General features: G+C 48.5%; 1 protein-coding gene across 1 annotated transcript; it reads right to left on the bottom strand.

The window, feature by feature from the left end:
* Window positions 1–172: 172 nt before the first annotated feature.
* DELE1 (DAP3 binding cell death enhancer 1) lies at window positions 173–14,446 on the bottom strand. The gene is made up of 13 exons (XM_019663706.1): window positions 14,311–14,446; window positions 13,530–13,644; window positions 13,312–13,435; window positions 10,814–10,961; window positions 9,674–9,835; window positions 9,347–9,435; window positions 9,159–9,255; window positions 6,113–6,255; window positions 4,877–5,035; window positions 4,692–4,784; window positions 2,321–2,480; window positions 1,544–1,783; window positions 173–771 (listed from the first exon to the last, which is right to left on the bottom strand). Exons 1-12 carry the CDS (start codon window positions 14,339–14,341, stop codon window positions 1,545–1,547), a joined length of 1,560 nt encoding a protein of 519 aa, XP_019519251.1. The 5' UTR covers window positions 14,342–14,446; the 3' UTR covers window positions 173–771; window position 1,544.
* Window positions 14,447–17,049: the final 2,603 nt, after the last annotated feature.

Raw genomic sequence — 17,049 nt, 5'->3', positions numbered from 1 at the left:
TTGGAGTCATTAGCGTTGACTCAGAAATCATTTTTTCTAAGTCTCTCTCTTGAAGAAGCTTTTAAGACCCTTTAAATTGGTTAATGGAGAGTTTCGAGATGAGAATGGAGCCTCGGCTTTCAGCTCCCCCCGCCCGTCTCCCTGGCGCTCCCCAACACACTTAAGGGCAGAGTGATGAGATAATTCCGTATCTGTTTTATTAAGCTCCCATCCATTTCTGGCACACCCTTCACAAACGAAGATCTCAAAATCTACACTCTCCTGCTCCAAGAGTCCAGGTGCTCAATCTGCATTTACTCCCTCACACTGGCAGAGCAATAACGCGTTCATATAAAATTATAGCGTGAACGGTGCAAAAGAGCCAGGAGTCAGGAGGGCTGGGTCCTCTCCTGGCCTGGTGATTCATAAAGCCATGTAACTCTGGTCATCACTCTGCTTCCTCGGGCCCATGTGAGCACCAAGTTCCTTTCTGCAATGAAATGCCCACATCAGCCCTGCAGGGTAGGAGGGAGACACCACTGCCCTTGGTCTACAGCTGAGAAAACAATGCAGTGAGTCAGGCTACTCACTGATTCAAGGTGACATGGCCAGACAAGGTGACATGGCCAGAACCTAGGTCTTCACACACTTTCCTCTTCTTTACTGTGCTGGGGCAGGTACTTAAGGTTCTTTGGGAAGGTGGTTGAATAACTGGCCTCTTCTTTGGGATTCAAGTTGTGGCATCTCTCTGAGAACCCACAGGCTCCATCTTTAGGGCTGAAGTGAGAAGGTCTGAAAAAAAATCAGGCAGATCTATCAGGCTTTTAGTCAAGAAACTCCTTCCTTCCAAATCAGAGGTGAAGTGAAGACAATCATGAATCCACCGGCGATGAACAAAAGCGAACTGATTCAGTGTTTCTCGAGTTTTAGCCGTTCATGGAACCACCTCATCCTTTTTGCCCCCTCTCCAGATCTGTGCTCCCCTTTACGCAACGTCACAAAGTTCTTCTTTAACTTGATTCACTATTTTTAATATCTATGAAGCTACAACAAGCTAGTCACATTTTACATTATAAACTATACAACTACTAAAATAAAAAGTATGAATTTGAGTACCACCTAAAATCCTCTTGTGACCCACCAGAGGCACACACACATCAGATGTTGGCAAAAAAAAAACCCACAACGTAGTCTAAGCCTGAGTAAACTGAGGCATAGGGAGGGAGAGGGTACATGATCTGTTCAAAGACAAAGGCTAAGGTGAGGACCAGGGTCTCTGGACCCTTCGGTACAGTTTTTCACAGGTCGCTGAATGAATCCTTTTTGTGCACAGACCAAAGATGCCTGTGAATGTATCCACTGCTCATCCGTGAGGCTACCAGCTGGGGGAAAAGGTCAAAGTCATTTATTAGCTGTGAACTTGAAATTTCTTGAAAACATGGCTCCCACGGGAATTTCCATCCTGGAAAGGGATCCAGAAACCCTAATTTTATTGCCATCCAACCTCCTCCCTGCCCTCCCCCCAAGTACCAGTGAGAGGTACCGTGATTGTGTCTGATCTCACCTTAACCAAAACCCAGTCTGACAAGACTTCTTTCCAAGGAGTTGGGGTGTCCAGGGATAGCCCTGTTGGGGGCTCCAGGGCCAGCTCCAAGATGCCCACTTCTACAGAGGAGGCCAAGGTTTCCTGTGCTTGAGGCATGTGGGAGGCGTGAGGCTCCTACCAACAGGGTGTTCAGGCTACACAGGGAGGGGCTGGAGAAGGACTTCGATCCTGTAGCTGCCAGGTTGCTGGGCCCCAGGGCTGTGAGAAGAGGTAAGAACAACTCTTACTCATGCTTAGTCTTGGATTCCTACTTTGGAGCAAGGACTTCTTAAGGGATTTGGTTTCCCCCTGGCACTGTTAACCCATTCCAGTCAAGTGACTCATGAGTGGGCAGGGCTGGAGTCCTGAAAGGGTAACTCAGGGCGCAGAGGCAGCCTCAGGATGTCGTCTCTCCTGGAAAATCATCACAGCAGCTGCCATTTATCCAATACCTACCACACGCCAGGCTGTGCTAAGCCCTTAATAGTTATCTCATTTAATCTTTACAACCAAATGAGTGAGATACTACTCGTACCCTCAATTTCAGCGGTGAAGAAACAGAGGATCGAAGATGGAGTCCAAGTTCAGGGACAAAGCAGGGGTTAAAACAGTTCTGTCTGACTCAAAAAGTTGTACTCTTACCCACCACTGGGGCAGGAGATGACAAGGAGCCCAAGAGCTACTGCGACTCCCTTCTCTGTCACGGGGTACTGAGCTCAAGGGAGGGTTTCTGTTGGCTTTGACTTGCGTCTGTACCTGCTGCCTCCACAGAAAACAGGGTCCGCAGCCTCTCCCGGGCGGGCTCATTCTCCAGAGCCGCTGACTGCTGGTAACATCTGACAGCCTCTCCCAGGTTCCTCTGCACACCAAGGCCCTTCTCATAGCAAATTCCCAAGTGGTACCTGCTCTGAGAGTCCTAAAGGAGAAAACGGACAGACACACATATGCAGGACTAAAGGGCTGAAACGCTAAGGCAGGAGGTAGACAGAATAGTCACGCATGCTAGGGCTTCATCCACGCAGGATCAAGCACCAGCCCTGGCCCTCCCTTACCAAGGGGTCTCAACCATGAAAAGCCAGCGGCCCACAGCCCACCCAACACAAAGGAGACAGGAGTCCCTCCACCCAGGGAGAGTCCAGCTGGAAGAGCAAGAAAGCTTCTCTCGTGGAGGCCAGTGCTGAAAGTATGCAGAAGTGAAGTCCCCAGGAAGCCCTAAGCCCAGCTATAGGACATATGGGGGTCAGGCTCCTGTGTTTTCCTGAAAGAACCAGGAGCAAGGGTGAAGGCTAGGCTTCCCAAAGGCCCTGTGTGCCTTCCTGACTCTCCGCCGAGATGCACAACATACATTGCAGAGAATGCGTTTCTCCTCCTATGAAAGATTAAAAGGCTGAGCCCTTTGCCCGTGGCTAGGGATCTTTGCTCTCCTCTCACTGAGCAAGAGGCAGTATCAGGTCGGGTTAGGAGTCCAGTCTTAACAGCCAGACCGCCTGGCTTCCAATCTTGTCTCCAGCATTTACCAGCTATGTAACCTCAGGCATATTAGCCCACATCTCCATGCCTCAGTTTCCTCATCTATAAAGTGGGCATAATAATGGCACCTACCTAATTATGTTGTCAAAAGGATTCAGTGTGTTAGTATGTGAAAAGTACTTAGATTGGTATTATTATTTTCATATCTTGAGTTGCCTGCATCATTAATCGCTCCCTCTCTAATGAAATATTTTCATTACATTCAATCTCCCAACTTAAACAACAAAACACTGTTGATTCCCAACCCTGGTCTCATTTCTCTTTTACCTTCTATAGTCAAATTTCTAAAAAGAGTTTCTATACCATGCAGGCCAAAGTCCATATAATAAACATGGCGGACTCATGGCTACCGGCAGGCTTAGAGCACAGCCAGGCCAACCCACCCTACAACTGCTCAGCACAAACCTAGGAAGACACAATTCCTAGTGAAGTGGATGGGTGTGAGTCCTGGACCCCAACACAGTTATGTAACACCCCTTCTTTGTGCACCTCCTTCTCTGAGCGTGCTGGGTGACTAAAGCTGGCCAGGGTGCCCCTGGCCGAGCCAGCACATGAACAGGAGGCCCACGCAGCCCAGGGAAGGCTCTTTCAAGGAAAGACAGGCACAGCAGCCCGTACTGGTTGGTGACATTGGTCCTCTTCTGACGGCAACTACAGAAACTTTGGGCAACACAGAGTTAAAAAAGGGAAGTATTCTGATGCCCAAGAATTCAGTGATGCTATCAGTGTGTTGGCCAGAAAACAAAAAAGACGCAGCGCCTAAAAATAGGGAAACTCTGGTCTGTGCACACTTCTTGTTTTCGTCCAGTGCTCCCGGGCCTTCAAGATGCAACTCAAACAATATACTAGAGGAGTGCCTGCTGGGTGATGCACACTGACAGCAAGCTCTGGGGCTTCCGGCATCAAGGATACCTACTTAACTCAGTATTTCCCAAACCCAGCTGACGCTTTTATTCCTCGTGCGACTTACAAACATCCCATGAAACCAAGGCTCTGTGGAGCAAACTCGGGGCCATGCTGCCTGGACGCCAATGCCTCCAGTTCCCAGACAACCAGATGTCTACCCGCAGCTGCTCAGTGTCTTCACCTCACGTGTCTCCTGGTTTCCACTGGGCTACACCACTTGTGACGATGCACCTTTCATGTGTACAGCTGACAAAATGCTTTCACACCTATTATCTCAGTCAGATTTTGATCCTCACAACAACCCTGTGACATAGCAGACAGGTGAGGCAGGTTTTATTATCCCAATTTTAGAGATGAGGGAACAGGTTTGGATCAATAAGTGACCTGCCCAGGAGTATGCTGGTAAATGTTAAACACCTGGCTGTCCAGGGGGGCAAGCCCTGCTTTGCAGCAGTTAGCATTTGCTGTGGTGCAAATACTCCTACCATAGCTGATTTTACACAACCAACACTTTTGCTGGCTGGTGTTTGCCCAAAGGTCACCCAGTAAGTCATCCAGTGTTAAGGCTGGAAGCCGGCCCCATGCTCCTATCAAAAGGTCCCCCAACACAGGAGAACTTGGTACCAGTTCCAAAGTCCTTTCCTTTATCAGAGTTGATCCCCAACATGCCTGGACACAGGAGGCCTCATACCCCATTGTTGGCTGCAAGCCAAAGGTACTTCACAGCTCTCTGCTCATCCAGGTACGGCTCCTTGGTGAAAAGCACCCCGAGGAAAGCTTGGGCCTGTGGTGGAGGAGGAAGGATAAACATATTTTGGTCACTGCCAGGCCCCACATGCCTCAGGTGCCAGGACAGGCCCCACCCATGGCACATACCTCTCTCAAGCCTGAGTCTGCAGCCTGCTTCAGCATGGACACTGCCCTCTCCCGCTCGGGGTCCAACGAGGAGGCTGGGTCTTGCAGCAGGCACCTGGCATAGCGGTACTGAGCCAGGCTGTGGCCCTGGATGGCAGCCAACTGGTAACAAAAGGCTGCCTGGGGTAAAGGGAAAAACACCAGTCGGCTGGTAATTCTGTACGCTGACTTTTTCTTTGAGTGAAATTTTTCAAAATTATTTTAATTAAATAATAATCTTTATGGATGAGTCAGAAAATGCAGATAAGCCAAAAACTATGAAAATACAGATAAACCAAAAATAGAAACATACAATCCTAAGAAATCCTGCCTCCTAAAGATCACTCTGTTAACACTAGTGTACAGCCTTGCAAACGTCTTCATATATATGTATTTACATATATACACATATACATTACATATACATTCACTTACACATATATAAACATGTAGGGGGGAGGGGGAGAGGGAGATGGAGAGGGAGAGAGAGGGAGGAAGAGATAAAAGAGAGACAGAGAACTACACTATTTTGTAACCAATTTTTCACTTAACAATACACCATGAATGTCTTTCCCTGACAATAAATATAGATCTAGCACATTATTTTTAAGGCCTACACAGATGTTACTAACCAATTCTCTATTGAAGAAACATCAAGTTGCTTTCTTTTTTTTTTCCCATAATATACAATTCTAAGTATAACATTTTTGTGTACTTATCCCACTTTTTGAAATTCATTCATTCACCAAGGTACATTCTAGGCCCTGGGGATATAGCTACAAAGCAGCGGTTTTCAACCTTCCTAATACTGCGACCCCTTAATACAGTTCCTCATGTTGTGGTACCCCCAACCATAAAATTATTTTCGTTGCTACTCTATAACTGTAATTTTGCTACTGTTATGAATTGTAATGTAAATATCTTTTTGTTTTCCGATGGTCTTAGGCGACCCCTGTGAAAGGGTCGTTCGACCCCCAAAGGGGTCGCGACCCACAGGTTGAGAACTGCTGCTACAAAGAATAAAGACAAGGGCCTTGGCCTGCCTGGGTGTGGAGCCTAAATTCCTAGCAGTTAGGAGCTTCTTTCTTACTCCCCACCCCGGCACAGCTGGGAGAGAAGCAGACTTTTCCCAAGCCTCCCCACTGCTCATTTCTGGAGGTCACTCTGGGCCGTACAGCACAGGGGACAGGCCTGGGGGCAGGGGAGGAGGTGTGGTACCTTGCTGAGGTCCTTAGGAGTGCCTCTGCCATGCTCGTGACACAAACCCACGTTGTACTGTGCTTTGCTGTAGCCGCGCTCTGCTGCTTTCTGGAAGTAGGAAAAGGCTGCCATGTAGTCTCCATTCTTCATGTTCTCTGTCCCTGTAAGAAAGCACACGACGTAAACACAGCTTCCTCTGGGAACTTTCCCACATCTTCGGCCAGATACCCACAGGCTCCTTCATTTCTTTTTTGTGCTGGATAGTTTGCATATATTTCCATCCTCCAAATATTTCACTGGTTTGCCATACACGCCAGTGGGTTCTGCCCTCCTCTACACCATCCTCTTCTTGGTAATAGCATCCCATTTTCTCTTTGGCAACAGCCCTCCTCCTAGTGCTGTCAATCAATGTGCCTGCTCTCTTCCCAACCAATGAGACCTTCCCTCAGGAATCTGACTTTGATCTTGTTGTGGCAGGAGAGAAAACAGCTTTTGCAGGTTTATTCTGAGGGCAGCACCCTGAAGACATTATCAGCGACTGCCCCCCAATTCCTGGAACTTCCCTGATTCCTGTCCTTTCTGAGGCTTGGCAGGTCAACAGATCTCAGGAGATTGCTTTTGTGCTTAAGTTAGCCAGAGTGGGTTTTGGCTGTTTGTAACCAACACGACCTGATACAGCTGATACTATTAATCTTGCTTTATGAGGAAAAGGTGAGAGATAACGTAAGCAAGCAGAGACCTGAAATCAGGTGTGTCCAACTCCAAAGCACATGTTCTTTTTAGCCTCCAAACAAACAAACAAACAAAAACAGGATAGGGGCTGGACACAGCCAATTCTCAACTGTAAGCCCTGCTCAAGCTTTTTCTCCTGCCTGGGATATCTTTTTCTGCCACCACCATCAGGCCTTCCCATCCTCGTTTCTGCTCTAGAACCTGCAGACCACACTCGGGCTTTAAAACACTTTTTTGGCACTTACTTAATAGACAAGCCTTTTTCTATGCTAAACTGTTTCAAGAGTACAAGCCCTGTCTCCACAATTACTGTAAAATCCTGGAGGCAGAAGCAGAAAAAAAAAGGTAGAAGAAATAACTCTGCATAGGGTGAAAGCTCTATACAAATGCAAAATATGATTACGGCTTATGCTCCTTTTGTATTCTGTCACAGTGCTTAGCACTTGCTGAATAAATGAATATATGAATGAAGGAATGGGCAAGAAAATTCTCAGAAGAGACTGTCTGCCCATCAAAATCACAAAAAGCGAATGAAGTAGAAGCCAGGTTCCATTTAGCCAGCAGTGAATTAAAGTTGCCTCCCTGCTGCCTGAAAACTCACTGTCCAGGGTTCACAGAGCCCTCTGTCCTTGAGGAGAAGACTCGAGAGGGCAAAGGATCCCACCCTGTCCCCGTTCCCCACACTGGCTCCATCAACATACCCTGATCGATCTACTCTTCCCCATCTCCTCTGCCAATAAACTAGACCAAGCCACCATCATGTTTTGCGTAGCCATCAGTCTCCTGCCCAATCTAGTCTCCTGTTTCCCCTCTGGCATCCCTACAATCTACATCTGTCTACACAACAGCCAGAGAGCTGCTTGAAAAAGTAAATCAGATCATGTGACCTCCCCGCTTCCTGCTCCAGTGTAAAATCCTCCAATGGTTTCCTATCTCATTTAGAAAATCTACACTCTACTGTGGCTCAGAAAACCTCACTTCATCTGGCCCTTGCCTGCTTCTCTCTGACTTCATCTTCTACGCTCCCTGCACTCTCTAAGCTTCAGATACACTTATCTTTCTTTTGTTCCTTTAATAAGCAAAACTCAATTCTGCCTCAGAACTTTTGCACTTGCTGTTGTGTCTACTTGGAAAACTCCTTCTCCAGATGGAAACAAGACTGGCTTATTTTTGTCTATCAGGTCTTCACTCAAAGATCTTCCCATCAGTGAGGCTTTCCAAATCAAAAGTTGCTCCTTGTCCAAATCACTAACATATTCCCATTTAATTTTCTCCATAACATTTATCACCATCTGAAATTCTCTTTTTTATGTTTGCCAATTTATTATTTTTCTCTCCCTCATCTCACATGTTAGTTCCATGAGAGTAAGGACTTTGTTTTGTGAAGCACTACATCCCCAACACCTAAAATAGGGCCAGGGCCGGCCGAGTGGCTCAGTTGGTTAAGAGCTCGCTCAAGAGTGCGAGCTCTGAGCAACTAGCAGTTCGATTCCTGGCCCAAGCTGAGCTGCCGCTGAGCAGCCAACGAGTAGCAGGATTGCTCAGCTAAAAATAATAATAATAAAAAAAAAATAATAAAATAGGGCCAAGCAAAAAGGTGAATGCTCAAAAAATGTGTTCTGAGTGAATCCTAGCCTCTCACCCATCTGCCCACTGGACTTCAGTAGATGCGACTGGGAGTCTGGGTCTCCACGTTAAAAGGCCTGAAACTTAAGCTAAGTCACTCCAGAGACCAGGACAAATAATGGAGGGGCATCTGGAGTCCCCAGATGTGGGTAAGAAGTTCCTATTCATGCACTTGAGGGCTTCCTCCAAACCTGAGGAGACTGTTCATGCCTATGTGTGGCAGAGAATGCAAGGTATTCCCCAAGATTTATTTTCTCATTCTTACATAACGACAGAACTTTCAGGTAGGCACACAGTCATTCAGCTAAAGACTACATTTCCCAGCCTCCTCTGCAATTAAGGGGTGGCCACAAGCCAACATTCTACACAATGATTTGTGCAACTTCTGGCCATGTCCTTAAAGAGAAGGAGTGGTCCTTTAGCTTTCCCACCTTCCCCTTTCCAGCTGGCTAGACCATGGATATGAGGGCAGGAGCTGGAATAGCCAAACAGGACCTCAAGATGGGAGCCAATTTTAAGAATGGCAGAAAGATTTGAGTGAGAATGTGTCCCTGACACCACTGTGCCACCATGCCAGACTTGGTCTACCTACCTGGGAGAAAATAAACTCCCTCTTGTGTAAAACACTATCTACCCTGACTCTATTTGACCTTCACCATACCCTTTCCACTTTCCCATCTGCCTGTCTTGAGGCAGGTCCACTTACCCAGGAAGTTGAAAGCGATGGCAACACTGAGCTGAAAGAGCTGCTGAAAGGAAGCCACGGCCTCTTCGAGGGAAAGCGTTTTTGATTTATCTTGTTCCTGGGGAAGAAATACAAAGACTCATCATGGGATGGTGCACTGGGATTGCCAAATGCCCAGGGCAATGTTATGAGGATCTGGGTGGCAATACCTGCTTTTCACCAGTGGGCTGAGGCTGGGCTCGTTTTGCCTTGGCATTGAAGCTGCCGCTGGCATGCAGGAAGCTGATATCACTGGGATCTGCAAGAAAAATGGCCGATACCCAGCCGGGGTGAAGGAGAAAGTGTTATTTCTCCTTTTCTCCCCCTCTCCCAGTCCATCCAGCACCAATGCCAGGAACCACAATAATTCTGAGCTGTCCCAGAAAGCATGGCACCTCACTGGAATGACAAGTCCTGGCATATGCAGTAACAAATGTCCATCTGCCCAACTCCTCACCACCCCCACCTTCTGCTGATTCCAGGAGGTAGGGACATACCTTCCTCAGAGGGATCCTGAAGACCAGCTGCTCTCAAGGAGCTGTGTGAGGAGAGGCTCTCGGGCTGAGTGGAGGGCTCTTCCTGGCTCAGCCTGGGTTCCCTGAGGCCAGTGTGCCTGGGAGCTGGGCTGTCAGACGTGGGGAGAATGTGCCTCTGCAGTGCTAAAGAGAGCCAGCAAGAGCAGTTACGTCAGAAGAGGATCAGTACAGCCTGCTCGGGCTTGACTGAGTCCTCTCCCTGAAGTTTTGGGGACCAAAGGAAGAATTTGGAAACTCCTATGACACCTCTTTCACATTCCTCCTCCATTTCTTTTGCTGGCTTTCCTCTGCAGGGGTCAAGAGGGGCCCACATTGATGCTGACCTTCCGCCCTAAGCATAAATCTCTCCTCTGCTTGAATTCTTCCAGTGGCAGGGAGCCCTCTACCTTATTATTTACTCACTGTTGTAGCCCCAGCACCTAACACTGTGTTTGATGATAATCTTGATACTGATTACAACCATAACAATAAGGACAAGAACTTAAACTAATACTTACTGAGCACTTACTATGTTTTAGGCACTATTCTACGCCCTTGACTTGTACTAACTCATTTAGTCCTCCCAAGAAACCCATGGGGTGGGGTTTATTATTACCCCATTTTATAGATGCAGAAACTGAGGCACAGGGAACGTTAAAGTGACTTGTCCAGGGATACAAGGCTAGTATGCAGCAGCTCTGGGGCTTAAACCCTGACAATCTGACTCCAGGGCCTTAACTATTAGGCTGCATTGCCTCTGTACCACGGGACATAACAGCTACTCAATAAAGACCCATTTATTAATGCATGACTGAGCAACAAATGACCTAAATGACTAAGGGGTAGGCAGGAAGCCACACCCAGGATCTAAGTATCCTGGACCCCTCTGGGATTCCTTCCATGAGAGGTGATGGGAGGACAGAGAAGGACGCTGGAGGGGAGCCCAGGCAGCCCGTGTGGCCCACACCCTGGGTGGATGGAACTTCCTCACATTCCCCTTCCTTTGACTTCAGATAGAAAAGGAAAGGAGTTGCTGATGGCTCTCTTCCTGAGGTGTGTCCAGAGCTGCTTCCTGGCCCAAACTCCCAGCCCCGCCCTCCTGCCCCAGGACTAAGAACTCACAGGAGCGAGGATGCCGCAAGGGAGATAAGAGGAAACAGTCCAGGGGACTGTGCCAAGAGCCATGCTCCACACGCTGAAGTCCTGTTGGCAGGGATACCTGGAAGTGGATCTGCCTTGCCAGCTGCAGGGCCAGCACAGCCAGAGTGCCCTAGGAAACACAGCATATCAGGAACATAGCTCTCCACCAGTCAGCTCCTTCAGTCTCGGCCTTCAGCTCACACATTGGTGACTTTCCTGACTCGGGTGGGGCAGCTCCTATACTGCATACTCTCACAGCACCCAAGCTTCCCCTCTGGAACCCTGACCACACTGGTACTTAAGTAATCATCTCTACAATTACTCCACAAAGTTCGGTCTCTCCTGTTAAGTCTTAAAGCACCACGAGGGCAGGAACCATGTCTATTTTCCTCACCGATGTATCCCCATGCCTAGAAGAGTACTAAGAGATACACGCTGAATCAATGCATGAGCGAGTTACTGAATAAACAAAGTCTAAATAGGCAAAAAGATAACGGGGTAAGTTGGGGCTTGGCCGCAAATGCGCGACAGGTCAGATTTCCCCACCAGGCTTACTCTCTTTCTCTAATCCAGCACAACTCCTCCCTTCGCCCTCAACCAAGCCACCCCACCACACACACGTCACAGGCATGGACTTGTTGAAGATGTCTCTTCTCTAACATGTCTGCAGGCCTCAGCTAGCTCCTAGCCCAGTGACCGCTTGGTGTTCCCTGTCCCTCCCTGTGTTACGCACAGGAAGCAACACCCAAATACTTATTTGTTGCAACAGGCACTGGGTACAATGGCAAACAAGACAGACATAGTCTCTGCCCTCATGGAGTTTATATGTTCATTGAGAGAGAAAAACGAAGTCCAAGTACATGGAGAAATAAACACCATAACTACAAATTATACTAAATGCCAAAGAGGAAACAACACATCAGTGTTTACAGAGTATATGAGGGAGGCCTGACAAGATAGGAAGTGAGGGAAACCATCTCACACATCAGGGTGATGTGTGAGCTGAGGCCAGAGGAAGAGAAGGTGCTGGCATTGTCAGTAACAGGGATGTGTATCCATGGCCCTGGAGACAGCCTGTGCTCAGGCCCTTTCACATGGAAGTAGTGACAGAACTGAGGCATGGCATCAGGAACCCTGGGATCCAGGCCCAGCTTCTAAAAGGACTCACTGTGGGATCACCCTAGGGCTCAGACCTTTGACAAAATGGGAAAATGCTGCCTTCTCCAGGTGTGCTATACCTCTAGTCCATAGCTCCCCAGACAGACGTAATACCCCTGCCATGGAGACATTCCAGGCTCAGTTCTGCTGATGACACCCATTTACAGATGAGACAACTGAGGCTCAGAGAGGTCAAGTCACCTGCCCAAAGTACACAACATGGATGTGATAGGGAGATGTGACAGACACAAGAGTCATGTATGTGCCAACTTCATTCAGAATACCTTATAAGCAGAACCTGAAAGGCAAAGATTCTGCCCTATTAAACCTAGTGGTTGCTGCCGAGCATCTCACTTTATAGATCAAATTCAACAAATGTTTATTGAGCAACTATTGTGGGCCAGGATCTGTACAAGGTGCTTTTGCAAGCCATACTAGATGTAGCAACCAAGGTGTAGAACATGGTAGCCAAAAACATGAGCTCCAGAGTAAAATCTGGTTCCTCTATTTTTCTTCTTTTTTTTAGCTGAGCCATCCTGCTACCTGTTGGCAGCTCAGCGGCTGCTCAGCTCAGGCTGGACTCGAACCGCTGTTGCTCAGAGCTCAAACTCTTGAGTGAGCTCTTAACCAACTGAGCCACTCGGCCGGTCCCCTGGTTCCTCTACTTTTAATAGCTATGTGACCTTACGCATGTTACCTAAAGTTTCAGAGCCTGAGTTTCCTCATCTATAAAATGGAGATTATATTTCCCTTGCAAGATTTCTATAAGGATTAAACAAGATAATGCATATATAATACTTTCCATTAATAAAATACTATGTCATATTATTATTATTATTTTTTTTGCTGAGCCATCCTACCACCTGTTGGCAGCTCAGCGGCAGCTCAGCTCGGGCGCAGCACCACTGGCCCATGTGGGAATCAAACTGGCAGCTCTGCCGCTCAGAGCTCGCACTCCCAAGCCAACTCCCAACCAATTGAGCCACTGGGCTGGCCCTTATGTCATATTATTTATTATAAGCTCCAATGAAGGCAAAACTCATATCTACCTTGTTCTTTGCTATGTTCCTAGTGTCTAGCAAAAATGCCTGGCTAAGAGAAGGTGTTAAATAAATGTTTACTGAATAAAAGGAGGAATAAATACATGGAGGGCAGGGGGATGGGGAATGGCACTCTCTCCCCAAATATGCTCCAATTCCATGGGCTACTCAAATTTTGAGTGTGGGCACAATGATGCCCTAGCCTTTGTTTCTAGGCTCTACTTCCATATTGGATCATTCTCACCCACACTGAAGGTCAAGGACGGGACTGGGAAGCCTTACCCACGATACAGCATCCCACAAGGTGTTCGGGGAGACACGGCCAGACATCCATTGAAAGGCATCCTTCCATCCATGGGACCTTGGGCCCCTGCTTGTGCCTGGGCCTGAGCCATGGGGGCCTGACCTAGATGATGTAAAAGAGGCCATTAAGTTCTATCCCAAGTAAGGGGAGAGGGAAGCCAGGGGAGGAGATGGGTGACAGAATGGCAGTATCTCACCTGTCAAGGCTTGGCACAGGGACTAGCAGAGTGGAGGAGGTAGCCTGAAGCCCATCTGGACTGGTGGATTTGGGGGTCACCCCCCGAAGGCCAGGTCGTAGCAGACAAGGAAGAGCTGTGCAGAACAAGTCACCTTGACATGTAGAGGATTGAGGCAATCGCAGCCCCACCAGTTTTCCCTCTGACCCTTGACAGAGCCCCATCCCAGGAGTCCAGGAATCACTGGCATCTGTCTCTGCAGAGGTTCTTAAACAAGGACACGCGTGGAAATCTAGATTCTAGGGTACCACCCCAGAACCATTAAACTAGGATCATTCAGGGTGGAGTATCTATATTTTGAAAAAACTCCCCAGGTGATTCTGATGCTCTCCAAGAGCTGACAACCACTGTTCCAAAATGACCATTTATACACAAACTTTCGCTTACTGTTTGGAGCGCTTTGTCTCCAAATAGCGCCTCTTCATTGGCTCCGCCTACTCCATTGGGCCTCTACTCCTTCAGTTAACTCCACCCACCATCTCGTTACTTGGCTCCTCCCCCTTCAATAGCCCCACCCACCTCCTTGGCTCTGAGCGCAACTCTTCCCACTAGCCCCACCCACACCTCAAATTCTAACGGCCCAAGACTTCTGGTTTGTAGTTCGTAGCCCCGTTCCTTTAGGCCCCGCCTTTCCTCAGCTCTAACCCCTCCCACTACTGCTTTGGTTCGGTCCTCCCGCCCGTCCTTGACTCCACGTCGGAGGCTCAGCTCCCTCAAGATGCGCGGCTCTGACGCGCCTTACCGCGGCCCAGGAGTCCCCGGAGGCGCCACATCTTGTCGCCGACACCATAGAGGCTCGCAGCCAAAAGAGCACGGCCAAACCGCCCGACGGCGACTAGAGTAGCCGCTGTGGCGCCCTCCGGGAGGCCGAACCCCAAGGAAGCTCTCAGCCAGCCAATTAGAAAGGAGCCCAGCCGGAAGGACTGCGCTCAGTGAAAGGAAGTGGGGGTATAGGCGGGTTTTGGGCTAGCGGGTGGTGAATTGCGGCAAGGGCACGGGGATGTGGGCCCAGTGCCCATCGAAGAGGTGTGGCTTGCCGCCCGCACAAGACTAAGGAGAGCGCGCAGAGGCGGGCGCGGGGGGAGGGGGCCGCAGATGGCGAAGCTGGTTGAGCCGCCTGAGAAGCGGGGCTAGAGCGGCCTTGGTGGCGCGGGAGGGCCATGCAGACACCGTGGAGACGCGTAAGGGAAGCTGTTTTCCCCAAGCCCCGAGGCTGGAGGAGGTGGGAGTAATGGGCCGAGGAGAGGAGCTTTAGGATCCAATGAAGAAAGCCCATACTCCGAGCTTCCCGTGCAAGGCCCTCTGCTTGGAGAGGCGAGCCGGGGCCCAACTGGGTAAGCGATTAAGAACTATGCAGGCAGGGTTCTGATTCCGGAGTTCCAGATCTGATTCGGCCTTGTTTCCATGTAGCCTCTGGCCAACCCCTTCCCCTGTTGGGGCCTCAGTCGCCGTCAATGACAGGGTCAGATAGAGTGATCGCGGCCGGTCCTAACTGGTTTGACAGAAACAACTTGAGTTTCTGCTTTCAAAAGACCTAAGAGGAGATACCCCCCCACACACCCCACCCCAGTATACACACACCTGTTAATATGAGCCCTCGTCTTCAGACCCAGCTGATGCCATCAGTGTGTTCTTACCTGAGAAAAGAATGGTTCCTCTTTCACCACGCTTGAATCCATAAAATAAAGGAGCTCAAATTCAAATGTAAGGTGCTTAGACTTCCTCCTTGTCCTAGGGCACATGACTTATGGGTAGGTGGAAGTCTCCACCTGGGGTAAGAGCACTGGGGGTACCCACTTTTAGACACAGGCAATTAATACAACCAGACAGTTGTATTAATTTCTTCAATTTTTGAGCCATATGTCAGCCACCATCCTAGAGTCTGAGAAGAGTAAAGAGCATCTGTGGCCTCCAGGAACACATGGTCCAGTGCTTTAAACATGGCCTCTGGAGTTTCACAAATGGTTTGAATCCCAGCTTTCTTACCTTCTAGCTATGCATTCTTGGGCAGCTTACTTGCCACTTTAAGCCTCAGGTTCTTCATCTGTAAAACAGGAAAAATAATATTTGATGCAATTGTGAGGCTTAAATAGAGCAATGCACTTAAAATGTTTACCATAGTTCCTGGCACATAGTAAGAGCCTAGTTTAAGTGTAAGCTGCCATTAATTGCAGTGGTAGTGAAGGTGAATAGGCAAAAGAAATAGGTATGTTCCAAAAGAAACATGAGCACTAGGTTATGGGGTACCGTGGAAAGATTCAGAAAAGTAGTTGCATTTGAGCTGGCCCTTTAAATATGAGTAAGAGTTTGCCAGGTGGAGAGTGGAGAAAGGCATTGCAAGCAGAAGAAACAAAAAATACATGCCCAGAAGTGTGAATACTGGGAACTATTCAGAAATATCTTTGTTTTGGGATTTGGGGAAGCCACCTTTCACGTTCCTTGTGTTGCTGTTGCAAAATAAAAGACCAAGCATGCTGGTTCCGCACTGCTGCTCCTGGGCCTTCCGTACCCTTCTGCCATTCAGCCTATCTAGTTCATTTTATCCCTCAAGGCTCAGCCACATCTAGTGCTTCAGTGACAACTCCCCTACTGTTGGAGCCTTCACTGCTCTCCACATTTCCCAATTTCTGTAGCACTAATTTCTTACCACACAGTTTAGCAGTAATTATATGTTGTCCCGTTATTTAATTATCTCATTTGTGTAAGTCTAGTCTCCAGTTCTCTCCCTCAGGGCAGGGATGGCATTTTCCCATTTTGCATCCCACATTGGGCTTGACATAAACTGTCCATCCACAGAAGATATTCAAACAATGCCTGTTGACGTGACTGGACACCTTGTGCTGCTATGATTATAGACAAAAGCACCAGGCCCCAATCATGGGATTTATTGATTCAAATGCAAATGTATTCATTCCACATACAAACTCTGAGGGCCCTGTGTGTTTGAAGCTAGTTGAAAATTTTTGAAAAAGATAAGGTATCTGTTGGGCCGGCCGAGTGGCGCGATGGTTAAGAACTTGCTTGGGATGCCAGAGGGCCCCGGTTCGGATCCCACATATGAGGGCCAGTGACACTGCCCTCCACAGCTAAGATGCTGAACAACAGCTCAACCTGGAGCTGGGCTGCCATGAGTCGCCGGCGACGGCGTGGGCTGCAGTCCCTGTGGCAGTGGATTGCCATGGGCTACCGTGTGTGGCCAGCAGCCAGCGTGAGCGGCCAGCAGCCGCAGTGAGCGGCCGTCCAGAAGCCGGCGACTGATCTTCCTCGCCAGAGAAGAGCGCAATGATGGTGCCAACTTGGGCCAGTGAAGCAACGTCCTCCACAACTAGACTGAAGAACAAAACGACAGCAACTTGTCTGTTCCCCTTTCCCCAATTCCCCAGCACTGTTCCCATCCCCCCAATTTCCCAATTAAAAAAAAAAATTCTTTAAAAAAAAAAAAAAGATAAGGTATCTGTTGAGATATGTGAAATGGCCTGGT

This window comes from Hipposideros armiger, unplaced genomic scaffold (assembly GCF_001890085.2).
Source record: "Hipposideros armiger isolate ML-2016 unplaced genomic scaffold, ASM189008v1 scaffold_11, whole genome shotgun sequence".
Lineage (NCBI taxonomy): Eukaryota > Metazoa > Chordata > Mammalia > Chiroptera > Hipposideridae > Hipposideros > Hipposideros armiger.
This window is presented reverse-complemented; position numbering and strand designations above follow the sequence as displayed.

Coding starts and splice junctions, on each gene's coding strand:
- DELE1 (XM_019663706.1), bottom strand. CDS start 14,341: ATGTGGCGCCTCCGGGGACTCCTGGGCCGCG. Junction 13,645..14,310: donor CCGGGGACTCCTGGGCCGCG/GTAAGGCGCGTC, acceptor TGTTCTGCACAG/CTCTTCCTTGTCTGCTACGA. Junction 9,436..9,673: donor TCAGGATCCCTCTGAGGAAG/GTATGTCCCTAC, acceptor TTTTTCTTGCAG/ATCCCAGTGATATCAGCTTC.